Genomic DNA, 15,569 nt, shown 5'->3' with positions numbered 1-15,569 from the left:
TTCCCACAAAGTTGGGAGCATGAAATTGTCCAAAATCTCTTGGAGCTGAAGCTTTAAGAGTTCCTTTCACTGGAACTAAGGGGCCGAGCCCAACTCCTGAAAAACACCCCCACACCATGATCCCCCCTCCACCAAACTTTACACTCGGCACAATGCAGTCAGACAAGTACCGTCTCCTGGCAACCGCCAAACCCAGACTCGTCCATCGGCTTTCCAGACGGAGAAGCGTGATTGGTCACTCCAGAGAACACGTCTCCACTGCTCTAGAGTCCAGTGGCGGCGCTTTACTCCACTGCATTCCACACTTTGCATTGCGCTTGGTGATGTAAGGCTTGGATGCAGCTGCTCGGCCATGGAAACCCATTCCATGAAGCTCTCTACGCTGTTCTTGAGCTGATCTGAAGGCCACATGAAGTTTGGAGGTCTGTAGTGATGGACTCTGCAGAAAGTTGGTGACCTCTGCGCACTATGCCCCTCAGCATCCGCTGACCGCTCTGTCATTTTACGTGGCCGACCACTTCGTGGCTGAGCTGCTGTCGTTCCCAATCACTTCCACTTTGTTGTAATCCCACTGACAGTGGACTGTGGAATATTTAGTAGTGGGGAAATTTCACGACTGGACTTGCTGCACAGGTGGCGTCCGATCACGGCACCACGCTGGAATTCACTGAGCTCCTGAGAGCGACCCATTCTTTCACTAATGTCTGTAGAAGCAGTCTGCAGGCCTAGGGGCTCGGCTTTATACACCTGTGGCCGTGGAAGTGACTGGAATTCAATGATTTAAATGGGGGAGTGAATACTTTTGGCAATATAGTGTATCTGTGGCTCATATAATCAAACAGCCTGTTTTGAATTCACCATTTTTGTGACGCCACACAAACATTTACATTTATCCATCTGTTGTAGCCCAGACTACATTATGAATACAGGCCAGCCAATCAGAACAGAGCTCATCAGTATTAAAGGCACAGTAACCAAACCAGCATGTTCAATCTGAAAAGGGATAAATGGGATAAAAGGGATAAAAAGGCCAAACAAACAATGAATTATGACTTATACGTGGACCTAAAAGGGGGAAATAAAGTACAAGATCAATTTAGGATATGTACTCTTTAATTTAATAGGTTATGATGAGATCAATCAGGAAAAGTGTCTGACACCTCTTTAATTAGGGTTCATGGTTGGAACAGATTTATTAATCTGTAGTGATTGACTTATCAGATTTATTAGGAATATATGAAAACCCTCATTATGATCAAAGATTTAAAGTAAGGGTACAAAGGCCAAACGTATTTTTAGGAGAAATAAGTTCTACAACAAAGTGTCAAAATACGGTATAAACATACATTTTACTTGCTTGGTTTATAACAGGGAATGGTACATATATATTACTGTTGTTGGAAGAAACCATTTTCAACTTTTGACATAATTTGAAAGTGCCTGTTACCCTTTACACTGTATGTAAATTTCATGATGAACAGCCTAAAAGAAAGGACCCAAAATTACTTGGAAAAAATTCTGGTTCCATTGACTTGCATTAAAAGTCCAGTCGTTTTTTCCCTTCTCCTGTAAAGTTACTATTTTAGAGATACAAGGTTTCCTTTCAACAGCAGCAACTTGTGTGTAATAAATATTATTATTATTTTTTTTTTTTTTTTTAAGGAAATACATTTGAGAGAGAGGAAAAAAAAAAAGACTCACTTGCTGGCCAGCTCTCCTCCGGGCGGTAAGTTTGGGATGCTCTCAGATGCCAACATTCGCATCACATGCACAAGATCGGGCACTCCCTCTTCACCGTGCTTCTTCAGGATCTCTGAAAAGAGAAGGGAGAGAAAACAACCTGCATCAAACACCTTCACTTTACCACCAGCTCCTCGCCGTCACACAGAGATGAGCACTTCTGTGAGATGCTATGTTCTAGAGAAACTTAACGAGTCAGTGGTGGTGATAGGAACCAGACGTCCACCTCTAAAAACCTCATGCCCGAGACATTTTTTTATGCTAGTTTTGAGAAGACTTTGGTTTAAAATGCACTTGTAGTCCAGTTTATTCTCCAAGGAACAAACGCTGGAGAGAAGGAGCGATGGAGCGGCTGGTCGCGTGGGGTTAGCCATTAGCCTAGCGTGCACGCCGGCTCGCTTGCCTCGCTTCTGCCTCCTGACGCATCACTCTCAGCGCCGGGGGCTGGTCGGGTTACACGACAGACAGTAAACAAAAATAGCAAAAAAGCCCCGTGTTGCCATTCCTGAAGTAGAAAGCCGTAGACTCATGTGGGTTCTCTGGTGGTTCTGGATAGTAAACAAAATGTGTATATTTGTGTTGTAGCCATGGCGACGCCTGGTTCCCATCACCACCACTGCAAAGACGTCTGAACCGTTTCACACCAAACCCTCTGAATCTCTGTTAACACCTCACGCACTGAGTTACGCAGAGATTCTGAAAAACTGGTGGACTTCCCCGTCAGGCCTAAACTGCTTTGTGACAGCCCCTACATGTGATCCCCTCTCTGGTGATGCCTCTAATTGTCTGATTTGGTTATTTGTGTTATGAACTGAATCCAGACTGAATGAATAACCGACTCTAAATGTAGGTATTGTGATATAAACCGAGTCTGTTCTACAGTTTCTCATTAGACTGAATGAATAACCGGCTCTAAATGTAGGTATTGTGATATAAACCGAGTCCGTTCTACAGTTTCTCATTAGACTGAATGAATAACCGGCTCTAAATGTAGGTATTGTGATATAAACCGAGTCCGTTCTACAGTTTCTCATTAGACTGAATGAATAACCGGCTCTAAATGTAGGTATTGTGATATAAACCGAGTCCGTTCTACAGTTTCTCATTAGACTGAATGAATAACCGGCTCTAAATGTAGGTATTGTGATATAAACCGAGTCCGTTCTACAGTTTCTCATTAGACTGAATGAATAACCGACTCTAAATGTAGGTATTGTGATATAAACCGAGTCCGTTCTACAGTTTCTCATTAGACTGAATGAATAACCGGCTCTAAATGTAGGTATTGTGATATAAACCGAGTCCGTTCTACAGTTTCTCATTAGACTGAATGAATAACCGACTCTAAATGTAGGTATTGTGATATAAACCGAGTCCGTTCTACAGTTTCTCATTAGACTGAATGAATAACCGGCTCTAAATGTAGGTATTGTGATATAAACCGAGTCCGTTCTACAGTTTCTCATTAGACTGAATGAATAACCGGCTCTAAATGTAGGTATTGTGATATAAACCGAGTCCGTTCTACAGTTTCTCGTTAGACTGAATGAATAACCGACTCTAAATGTAGGTATTGTGATATAAACCGAGTCCGTTCTACAGTTTCTCATTAGACTGAATGAATAACCGACTCTAAATGTAGGTATTGTGATATAAACCGAGTCCGTTCTACAGTTTCTCATTAGACTGAATGAATAACCGACTCTAAATGTAGGTATTGTGATATAAACCGAGTCCGTTCTACAGTTTCTCATTAGACTGAATGAATAACCGACTCTAAATGTAGGTATTGTGATATAAACCGAGTCCGTTCTACAGTTTCTCATTAGACTGAATGAATAACCGACTCTAAATGTAGGTATTGTGATATAAACCGAGTCCGTTCTACAGTTTCTCATTAGACTGAATGAATAACCGGCTCTAAATGTAGGTATTGTGATATAAACCGAGTCCGTTCTACAGTTTCTCATTAGACTGAATGAATAACCGACTCTAAATGTAGGTATTGTGATATAAACCGAGTCCGTTCTACAGTTTCTCATTAGGCTGAATGAATAACCGACTCTAAATGTAGGTATTGTGATATAAACCGAGTCCGTTCTACAGTTTCTCATTAGACTGAATGAATAACCGACTCTAAATGTAGGTATTGTGATATAAACCGAGTCCGTTCTACAGTTTCTCATTAGACTGAATGAATAACCGACTCTAAATGTAGGTATTGTGATATAAACCGAGTCCGTTCTACAGTTTCTCATTAGACTGAATGAATAACCGACTCTAAATGTAGGTATTGTGATATAAACCGAGTCCGTTCTACAGTTTCTCATTAGGCTGAATGAATAACCGGCTCTAAATGTAGGTATTGTGATATAAACCGAGTCCGTTCTACAGTTTCTCATTAGGCTGAATGAATAACCGACTCTAAATGTAGGTATTGTGATATAAACCGAGTCCGTTCTACAGTTTCTCATTAGACTGAATGAATAACCGACTCTAAATGTAGGTATTGTGATATAAACCGAGTCCGTTCTACAGTTTCTCATTAGGCTGAATGAATAACCGGCTCTAAATGTAGGTATTGTGATATAAACCGAGTCCGTTCTACAGTTTCTCATTAGGCTGAATGAATAACCGACTCTAAATGTAGGTATTGTGATATAAACCGAGTCCGTTCTACAGTTTCTCATTAGACTGAATGAATAACCGACTCTAAATGTAGGTATTGTGATATAAACAGAGTCCGTTCTACAGTTTCTCATTAGACTGAATGAATAACCGGCTCTAAATGTAGGTATTGTGATATAAACCGAGTCCGTTCTACAGTTTCTCATTAGACTGAATGAATAACCGACTCTAAATGTAGGTATTGTGATATAAACCGAGTCCGTTCTACAGTTTCTCATTAGGCTGAATGAATAACCGACTCTAAATGTAGGTATTGTGATATAAACCGAGTCCGTTCTACAGTTTCTCATTAGACTGAATGAATAACCGACTCTAAATGTAGGTATTGTGATATAAACCGAGTCCATTCTACAGTTTCTCATTAGACTGAATGAATAACCGGCTCTAAATGTAGGTATTGTGATATAAACCGAGTCTGTTCTACAGTTTCTCATTAGACTGAATGAATAACCGACTCTAAATGTAGGTATTGTGATATAAACCGAGTCCGTTCTACAGTTTCTCATTAGACGGAATGAATAACCGACTCTAAATGTAGGTATTGTGATATAAACCGAGTCCGTTCTACAGTTTCTCATTAGACTGAATGAATAACCGACTCTAAATGTAGGTATTGTGATATAAACCGAGTCCGTTCTACAGTTTCTCATTAGACTGAATGAATAACCGGCTCTAAATGTAGGTATTGTGATATAAACCGAGTCCGTTCTACAGTTTCTCGTTAGACTGAATGAATAACCGGCTCTAAATGTAGGTATTGAGATATAAACCGAGTCCGTTCTACAGTTTCTCATTAGGCTGAATGAATAACCGACTCTAAATGTAGGTATTGTGATATAAACCGAGTCCGTTCTACAGTTTCTACAGTTTTTTTATGTTGAATGGGATTTTTGTCAATACTACAAACAGAAGCATTGAGAAAACATGTTTGTGGGTGGGACCTGGTCAGGCAAATCCCTAATTGTTGGTTCAAACTGACATTCATGTAATCGCTGAAGCCTTCGCTGGAGGATTCCTTTAGACTTTGACTAAACAAGTGATCGATTAAGCACATTCCTACCCTCCACACGGCTCTCCAGATATTTGTCCAGTTCCGCCTCCCTCTTCACAGCGTCCGGCGAAACCTTCGGTGCTCCGCCAAAACACACCAACACGACGCTCATGTTGTCTCTGCTTCCCTGAAGCAACACAAGAGAAAGAGAGAGAAATATTAGCATTACATTCCATTTAAGGCTCATCATCAGTATGCACAGAGTCGCCCACACATTCCTGCACTAAGACACACCGGAAATAATTATTCCATCGTTCCCAAAGGAAACTGGATCTCTAAGCTTATTTGTTCATGTGTAGAGATGGCATTATCTGTACTGGCTGATATCAGTGGAGGATGCTGGATGTGATATGGGAGGTAATAAAGGAATGATTGTCTGTCTGTCTGTCTGGGTCAGTCAGTCAGTCTGTCTGTCTGTCTGTCTGTCTCTCTCTCTGTGTCTGTGTCTCTCTCTCTGCCTCCATCACTGTGTGTGTTTCTCTTTCTCTGCCTCTGTGTGTGTCTCTGTGTGTCTCTCTCTCTGTGTGTGTGTCTCTCTGTGTGTGTGTGTGTGTGTCTGTGTGTGTGTCTCTCTCTCTCTCTGTGTGGGTCTGTGTGTGTGTGTGTGTCTCTCTCTCTGTGTGTCTCTCTCTCTGTGTGTGTCTCTGTCTCTCTCTCTCTGTGTGTGTGTCTCTCTCTCTCTCTCTGTGTGTGTGTCTCTCTCTCTCTCTCTCTCTCTCTGTGTGTGTGTGTGTCTCTCTCTCTCTCTCTGTGTGTCTCTCTCTCTCTGTCTGTGTGTGTCTCTCTCTCTCTGTCTCTGTCTCTCTCTCTCTCTGTCTCTCTCTCTCTCTGTCTGTGTGTCTCTCTCTCTCTCTCTCTCTCTCTCTCTCTCTGTCTGTGTCTCTCTCTCTCTCTCTCTCTGTCTGTGTCTCTCTCTCTCTCTCTCTCTCTCTCTCTGTCTGTGTCTCTCTCTCTGTCTTAAGGATTTTATTAACACCAATACTGTTTTTCATTACTGTGACTTATCGAGGGTGTGTCATATCCCTACAGCTGAAAATATTAACCATAAGAAATAAAGAATAGTAATATTAGTATATTGTTATTTTCTCCCAGGTGGTTGCTAAGGTGTTGCTAAGCAACTGCTATGGAATCCCAGATGGTTTCCAAGGTGTTATTCCATGTTGTTGCTAAGGTGTTACTTAGCGATTGCTATGGTAACCCAGGTGCTTGCTAAGATGTTGCTGAGGGATTGCTATGGTATCCCAGGTGGTTGCTAAGATGTTGCTAAGGGATTGCTATGGTATCCCAGGTGGTTGCTAAGATGTTGCTAAGGGATTGCTATGGTATCCCAGGTGGCTCCTAAGGTGTTGTTAAGTGACTGCTACGCTATCTCAGGGGGTTGCTAAGGTGTTGCTATGCCATTGCTTTGTTATCCCATTTCTATTGTCCCAGGAGGGAAAATAAAGGCCAGGATGTATGCGAGTCCATATGCATCATCTACGAGGGCCGTGAGAGATGCCCGTTTTGACACCATTTGCAGCAGTTTGGATTTTTAATTTTAATTTAGATTTTAATTTTCTATTCGGAAACCAGACACATGATCAGTCCCAGAAGCACAAGCACACCATCCTCATTTAGGCTTTGCTGAGTTAATGAATTAAAACACTCATAAACGCTACAGAATGAGGTGTGGAAGCAGCAAACATCTCCTGATGTGCAGATGACCAGGACATTGGACGTTATGGATTTCACAGATGACGAAACACTCGAGAATTTGCTTTTGTGAGACAAATGCAGGTCACTAAAGTGCTAAAGTGAGCAAAATGGATCAATATCTTAAGCATTTCTGCGTCATATGTCGTATAAATAGGAAGAGAAAGCACTGCGAAGTGAAATATTCTGAATTTGTTGTGTTCATTTTGATCTCCACATAGAAATGTTTTTGTCTTGTAGTGATTTTAGATATAAAAGCAGCCTAAGCTGGCCAGGTGCTCGAGGAAGTGTAGGTAACATGACCACACCATCCAAATGAACTCGCCGTCCGCCTCGAAACGCCTGCCAGCGACCAGTGGAAGTGACCCTGAGCAACTGTATCACCGGCATCGTGCACACGGGGTTAAGACTCTGTCCGTTATCCCTGCATCTGCTGGCCTGTCCCATCTGATCTGTGTGTCTGATCAAGTCGGTCAATTCGAATGAACGCTTTTCCCATGATGTTAGAAATGTTACAACTGAGATTGTACAAGTTTACATTGCTTATATTTTAATTGAAATACCTAAAAAAAAAAAAAAAACACACACATTTTAATTTAAAAATAATTTTTTTTTTTTTTTTTTTTCTCTCTCACAGGTCACGGAAAAAAAAACACCAACACCCGAAAACGGAGGCGGCAGCGCTTCACAGGGGAGTGAGCTCGTACCAAAGAAAGGTGGAAACATCAGCTCAGGTGGTGAGGAACTTACGACACAAACGCCCAGAGGAACAGGAGCAACGAGTGAAACAACGTGAAGAAAATGAGTTTTCGGCACAGCTGGGAACGCCGTTACCTCTCAGAGCGTCTCTCAAGCCTGAAACTGTAGAACCTGTAAAAAAACGTTGTGGTTTTGCGCTTTTCTTGATGTAAGGAGGTCATCCTGGCACGTTATTTAGAGCGAGGATTGCTTGTGAGCTTTAAGAAAGCTGCTCACTATTCTGTGCTGGCACGGTTTGAGTCCCTTGAAATGATATTTAAAAGTAGCCACTATTCGCACGATTTAATAACTCATAAGTGGTGCTGTCACTATTATCACACTTCTACAGTTTTTTTTATTGAAGTGTAAAAAAGAAAGTGCCTTTTTTTTCTATGGCATTACACAAGAAAAAGTTAATAAATAAATAAATCATAAATCGAGAATCGTTAAATTTGAAAATAATTGAGACTCTACTTTTCTGGCAATATCGCCCAGCCCTAGTCCGAGGCGGGAGGGAAACTCTTTACTGCTGACTTTTTATTTCGTTTTTTCTTTCCTCATGGAGGCGGTTGGGGTGGGTTTATCTGCATCGCTAGCTGTGGTGCATCACACTGGCCCTTATCAAAGCTGCATACGGTCATATCTGATCGTAAAACGAGAGCGCGCAACTTTCAGAGACGGTTCTGATACTCATCAGTTTCGGCTTGATCGTATCTGCACAAGCAAACTCACGTCTGGTAAAAGCACAAATTTAGTAGAAACAGTTTAACAGCTTGGGGGGGAAAAATGCTCGATTTGCTTTTTCGCAGCATCACACAAACATCCTAACCGGACTAAAGCTCCTAAATCCTGTCCTAACTTCAGGATGAACCCCAGCAGGGTCCTGACTGATGTTTAAGGCCCGTTTCTCTGGTTCTGAGGCGGCTGAGTCAGGCAGCGTAGTTCACTACCAGCATAATGAGCTCCGTTTATTCCTACTGTAAAACGCGGCTTTCACTGGGAGACGTTTTTCTCTTCTAACTCTGCGTTTTAAACATCTCAGACGCTGCCGACTCGAACTCCACCGCCCCTCTGACCACCTTCCTGAGTTAATGCAGATGATGGAGTGTTACAGTGATGGAGGTGAATAACGAGGAGGAGCTGAACGAGTGTCTGTTTATTAGGAGGAGGAACATCAGCGCGTTCGACTAAAGCGTTTGGGAAATGGAGACTGAAACTGGGGAGCGGGGACGCTCTGATAAACAGCAGGGGGCACTCCGATAACCAGCAGGGGGCGCTCTCACAGCATTCAGAACTTCAGGTTTATGGTGCTTTAGTTCTGTCTGACCTTTTTTTTTCTTTCAGCCGTATGGTTAACAAAATTATTCTGATTGTGTGTTTACGTTTCAGCTGTGTGTGTGTGTGTGTGTGTGTGTGTGTGTGTGTGTGTGGAGGGTTGCTAGGAAACAGATATGACAGTGGACTGTCAACTTCAATAGAGTAGGTTAAGATTTCCTGGCCTGACATGAGATGCTGCAAGACAAGATTTGACTCTGTAATCCAAATTTGTGTCTTAAGTTAAGAAAAAAAAAAAAGACAGGCCGTTTCCGTAACACGGCTCCCGACTCTCATGGCACGATGATATGCCGGAGCCGGACTGGACTGGATTCTGGCTCTGGTGGCTCAAACGTGCTGCTGTAAAGTCCAATAAAGATGCTAGACGGAGCAAATTCCGTGTGTCTGTCAGCTGAAGCGCTGCTGGCGGCGTCACTTCAGTCCAAGAGAGGCTGTGCCAAATTTAATTTAATACAATTTTTAAATCATTCAAATTTGGCTGGGGGGTTAATAACACACCTTTCTCTGGCGTGACAAACTCAGAACACACATTTATACAGACTTTAGTAGCTCAACAGAAAACGTCTCAGGCTTTTTTCACACAGCAGGTTAAATGTGGCCCAAATCTGGTCCTATTCCTCACATGTGATGCAGATGTGTGTCTGTGCATCAGAGTGAGCAGCAAAAACACTCCAAATCTGACGTTTTCCATTCTGAATTAACCTCTAATGCTCCTGGGTATATTTTGGCTTGTCTATCTGAATTTTCGTGACCAAACGTAACGCAAATTATTCAGTAACTGCTTGAAATAAATGTAAATTTTTATTGTATTATTTTATTTATTTATTTAGTTTTTTGTAAAAGCTCCTCAGATGATCAGAACGTGTGTTTTATGATCTCCACACATCACCACACGCTCACGATTCACTGCTGAAGGCCAAAAATCTGTCGCTCTTTGTGTTGTTCTCTAAAAGTGATGTTTCCAGAGCAGATCACTGAAGAGACGCCGTCTGTTTATAGTTTAGAGCCCAGATTTGGGGAAAAACGGCTCGACTTTCAGTAGAAAAACAAAGTTCAGCTTCTTTTATTATAAGGGTTTAAAATGACATCACCGTCTATTAGACTGGAGAGAAGAGCTACAGCCTCACACGACGCCCAGCTTCTGAATGGAGCTTATGGAGTATGAACGTTATGGAGAACATGACCAAGAGTGGTTTGGAACCAAAGGTGGTCCCGAGGGGTTAAAATGATCAAGTGGTTCTTTGCCTAGTTAAATGGTTGTTTTCTATGACTGACAGTGTAATTTAAAAAGGAGCTCAGTGAAGTTTAAAATGAGCATTAATGGAAAAACAAAAAAAACTTTGAGTATTACTGTATATTTTTATGCTAAGGGAGCATCATAAAGTCGTTATATTCATAGTTTCCTGTGGTATTTTTAAATGTGGCACTACTGGTTCTGGGTTTTGTGTGTTTTTTGATCTTGTTTTGAAAAGTCAAATATTATGAATCATTAAAATGTCTTCAAGTCTTGTGATGTCATTTCTTGCCTTATCGCCCACCCCCACCCGCCTCCACAGCTGCCATGCTACCTCTGTGGTGTCTCAGCGTTGTGGTAAATGCAGCTTTTACACTCCCAGAAATAAAGGTTCTAGACTGTCTCTGGGTCAGTTCTCCTCTCATCACTGGGGTGGGACCCTCGGGGCTCCATCTCGGTCCCTTTAGTCAGGGAACATAACTGAACCATAATCCACTGAAATGATCTGTTCTAAGCTGGACTGACTCCATACACCCCACCTCGCCTCGCCTCCAGGCTTTTACTCTACTGCTCTGTTCTAAAACATTCGGTTATGATAAGGAACAAATACCAACTTTTCACCTGGAGAACCTGATTTAAGCTCCACAATCAGACCTTATAACCACTGTAGAACCTCTGAGGGAACATTTACACTGTTTGTACCTGAAGGAACCAAGAATGTTCCTGAACAGAACCTTCAATTCTGACAGTGTAACGTGAAGCCCTAGTGTGCAGCTCCCCTCCCTCCCGCCTCACCTTGTACAGGCAGGTATCCACGATTTCGTTGCAGACCCTTTCCAGGTCGTCGGTCACCTCGAGTCGCGAGCGGACGAAATCGCAGAGCTCCTCGTTGGCCATCACGTCCCAGATCCCATCGCAGGCCAGCACGATGAACTCGTCCTCCGTGTCCGAGCGCTCGATGGCGTATACCTCAGGCTCGGGCGACACCAGCTGCTCCGTGGGACCTTTACCATGAACGCACTTGTAGTCAAAGTCCCCCAGAGCCCTGGAGACGGCCAGGGAGCCGTTCACGCGCTGGATCATGACAGACCCTCCGGCATTCTGGATGCGCTCCTTCTCCAGTGGGTTGCTGGGCTTGTGGTCCTGCGTGAAGAAGTGGACGGCGCCCCCGCGGCTCAGCAGGCCGCGCGAGTCTCCGCAGTTGATGAAGTAGACGTGGCGCGGCGAGATCATCACGCCGACCGCCGTGGAGCCGCTCCGGTCCGCGCCGCCGTGCTTCTTCTCAGAAATCTGCCGCATGTGGTCGTCGATCTGCAGGAAGCCCGTGCGGATGCCCGACTTCACGCTCTCCACGCTCGGGTCTTCGTCTGTGCCGCCGTCGCCCCCTCCGCCGCCGCCCCCGAAGTCGGGGTTGCTGGTGATGTGCTCCAGCAGATGCTCGCAGCAGTAGCGTGCCACCTGCGACCCCGCGTGGCCGTCGTAAACGGCGAAAAAGGACCACCGCTCCAGGCCGTGCGGAAGGCCGATGACAGCCGTGTGGGCGTCCTCCATCTCCACCCGCCAGCCCTGCATGCTGCTCAGGCCGAAACGCAGCCCGTTGCCCTCACCGTGGGCGTTGTGCTTCTCCATCTTTGGCTTGTCCAGAAACGCACCCATCCTGGCGGAGTCTGGAACAGGTTTCAGAAGAAAAAAAAAACAAGTCAACTTTATATATTCAGGACTGTCTCAAGCTGAAAGTATCATTTTGCTATTTATCAATCCATCCATCCATCCATTTGCTATTTATTGTAAATAATAATAACAATAATAATAATAATAGTAATAATAATGATAGTAAGGCACAATTTTGGCCATCAAAACTGAAAATGGTCAAAAATGACACAAACAAAGTGTCAAACTCTACAGTTTGAACAAGTTAATGTAAAATATTCTCATTTCAATCAGCTCAGCTTCACATTTTGAAAGCAGAAATGATCAATAATAAAAAAGTTTTTTCTCTTTATCACTTTGTGGTTTTCATGTTTAGTACATTTACTCAAATGCATAAATCAAAATTATTCTTCTTATTTTTCGTACAGGTGTGTCTTGAACTTTGGTTTCGGCTATTTTGGTGCTTCTCTACTAAATTTTCATAAAGTTTTACGACATTTACAAATGTTAACATACTGCCCAACACTGTCGAAGTGCACCGCTATCACCCCAGTCCATACAGTACACACATGACAGGGGTGTCCCATCATATCTGTGAGCTTTCAGTCCAACTAGGACAGGAGCTCACGTGATCTGCTGCTGAAGACTGGGAGTCACCGACCAAACGAGTGTGATCCTGTGAGCTCCTGCCTGCTTGGAATGAAGTCCTCAGAGGTTCAGCATGGCTGCAGGTTCAGACTGGACACCCCTGACATGTGGAGACCCGGCAGCAAAAGACAACATCATAAAAAAACAGCACATTCAGCCGACAACCGTTTAGCCCCGCCCACTCACTCTGAAGTTATAGACCACTGTAGTCGTCGTGTCGTCATTCTGCTCTTATGCCCATATTAGGAACTCCGGGTCTGAGCTCTGTTTCTCTATGGGCCAGAATGAACAGGGTTTTCGAAAAACCGCCTCTAGCGTTAAATAAAGACGTTGAGAACCCGATACGTTTAGTCCTGTGAACGTTTGGTTCGTACTCCGCACGTCACGTATGGAAAAGTAACGTCATATATACCTTGTGTTTCACTGTTACTGCTATGGTTGCATTTTAATGAGGAGAATCGGTTTAAAGCGCACAGTAATATAGCCCTGCATTCATTACATGTCAAAGTGGACCGCGTGTAAGTCTGACACCAGTGCAGCATTCCATATTTTAGCTGCAAATCTGCAAGCACTGTTTTCAGTAAAGAGGTCAAAACAACGTAATACAGGGTTTGTTTCTCATGACATTATGGAACAGTACTGTCATATGCGCATTGTAGTTCAATTGTGGTTATATTTCCATGAGTTCAAGCGACATGAAAACAGCGTAGTAGGGGTTTTGCTTTTCACTATGGCGCTTATTCCACACGCCACCCATGGAAAAGTAGTGTCGTGTGTGCAGTGTTTTGGCTGCATTTCAATTAAGCGAATCCGTTTTTAGGCACTGCACAGTGGAAAGCAATATGTCTTCATGTAATTTGTCATTAAAGAGGTCAAGCGAAGTGAAAAACAGTATTTTTAGAGGGTTCATCTTTCTCTTCGTCACATATTCTGCAGGTCACTAATGGAAAAGTGGTGTAATGTGTGCGTTACGTTTCACGTTTTTCCACTGTAGTGATCTTTTTTTTATTTGGCATGAATCCCTCCCCTTACCAGAAGGCCTATCGGGCAAGAAAACGAAATAACCAATTATGTAACCAAGCATTTGACAGAAATACCCCCCTCTCTGACTGAGACCTCCTTGTATGGCAGTAAGATTATCTCTGCAACACACTGCTTACACTCCTCCGCACTAAAAATAGGCAACGGGTGCCTAGAATTGCACACAAACCAGTCTACAAAACCAACACCGAGCGAATACAGTCTGGACAAAGTGCTCAGGTCCAGAAAAATACATCTGCAGTGCTTTCCAGGAGCTTTTGCACTGAACTGATTATGCAAATAGCGTGTAGTTATCTAAGGCTCAGCCTCAGGCTACCCAGAATGACAGAGTGTAGCTTAGTTTATGGATTTGAGCAGATATGTAGAGTAAAAGTGACAAAGATAACCAAGAAAAGCATAACGAAGGCGGCAGGTTCGCCTCTGTTTATCTGTATTTTCCTCCTCCAGCTGAAACGAGCAGCATTACGTAATGCAGCAAAGCTAGCTTAGCTTAGCTTATTTATTTTATTTGACGTTATTTACTTCGTTGTTTGCTTCACAGAGTTGGATTTAAAATTAGTGTCAAATCATGAGAAACTGCCAGCAAATATCACCACCGTTCAGACTCTGAAGAAGAAAAACACCAAGCTGAATTTCGCCAGCTTCTTGTTCGAATTTCCCCGTTCCACCTTAAACGGCGCAGCAGTTGCATTCTGGCACCTCCGGCTCCGGAATGGAGCTGCCGCGGCAGTTAAGGTGGAACGGGGAAATTCGAAAACTTAGCGTAGTTTAGCGTAGCATAGCATAGCCGCTAGCTGTTTCCAGCCGCTTTCTAAGCTCGATGGCTGTGTAACGCGGACTCCGCGGCACATTTAGACGTTTTTCTGAGGTAAATTCGTATCAAAATAACGAAGTCCAGGCGGAGAGGGGCCACCGATACACCCCCAAACCGCGGTACGAGCGAGAGGCGCTCACGCTAACGGGTTAAATCCGTGTAAACAAATGGCTAACGCTGTTAGCCCGGGTCAGGCCTCCCTCCTCCAGCCTGGGTCACACAAAAACAAACACACATAGCGTCGAAAAGGCTCAGAGCGTCGAGCATTCCATCGGTAAACGAGGGCGAAAGAAGGACACTTACCTGAAATCCCAAAAGACAGAGGGAGGGAGAGAGAGGCTGAGAGAAAAGGCGGAGAGAGAGAGAGAGAGAGAGAGAAACGGGGCGCTAGCACACACGGGGCTTGTTTGTGGAGGGAGAACCTGAACTGTGTGTTCAGTGCTCAGTATGTCAAACTGCGGACAACCCCGCTCTTGACCCGGGCAGGCATCCTGCAGTTTATTAGGCGAGCTGGATGTTTGTTAAAAAAAAACAGAATCTGAATTAAAGCCTCTGGCCGAGGCTGTTTCTGCCCCCCCCAAACCAACCAAACAACCCCTCGACAACAGCAGCGCCAGGACCCGGATGTACATTCGGGGCCTTTTTTTTGCGCACTGGAAGCGATGTCGTCACCCTCCACTTGGGTTCTGGCGCTATGACGTCATCGGCGAGCCCCTCTCACTGCGGCGCCAGCCGCTCACTGCAACGCAGGTTCGGTGATGTTCTATGACATCACCACATTCGGCGATGTGCTGTGACATCCTCCCATTCACTCATGTTCTATGACATAATCCTATTTGAAAATGTTCTGTGACATCATCCCATCATGTGATGTTCTGTGATGTTCCATTCTGTGATGTTCAATGACATCATCCCATTCTGTGATGTTCAATGACATC

At 43.8% G+C, this 15,569-nt stretch overlaps 1 protein-coding gene across 6 annotated transcripts in view; it reads right to left on the bottom strand.

The window, feature by feature from the left end:
* Positions 1-15,277, bottom strand: part of ppm1aa (protein phosphatase, Mg2+/Mn2+ dependent, 1Aa) — a 37,526-nt gene extending 22,249 nt beyond the window's left edge. The window contains exons 1-4 of one of the 6 annotated variants that reach the window (XM_017686834.2): positions 14,935-15,277; positions 11,274-12,145; positions 5,489-5,606; positions 1,702-1,813 (exon numbers count right to left, since the gene is read on the bottom strand). In XM_017686834.2, coding sequence (XP_017542323.1) covers positions 1,702-1,813; positions 5,489-5,606; positions 11,274-12,134 — 1,091 coding nt within the window. In that variant the 5' untranslated portion in view covers positions 12,135-12,145; positions 14,935-15,277. The other 5 variants (XM_037538588.1, XM_017686837.2, XM_017686835.2 and 2 more) reach the window with 5 other exon arrangements.
* Between the last annotated feature and the right edge of the window lie 292 nt (positions 15,278-15,569).

This window comes from Pygocentrus nattereri, chromosome 5 (assembly GCF_015220715.1).
Source record: "Pygocentrus nattereri isolate fPygNat1 chromosome 5, fPygNat1.pri, whole genome shotgun sequence".
NCBI lineage: Eukaryota > Metazoa > Chordata > Actinopteri > Characiformes > Serrasalmidae > Pygocentrus > Pygocentrus nattereri.
This window is presented reverse-complemented; position numbering and strand designations above follow the sequence as displayed.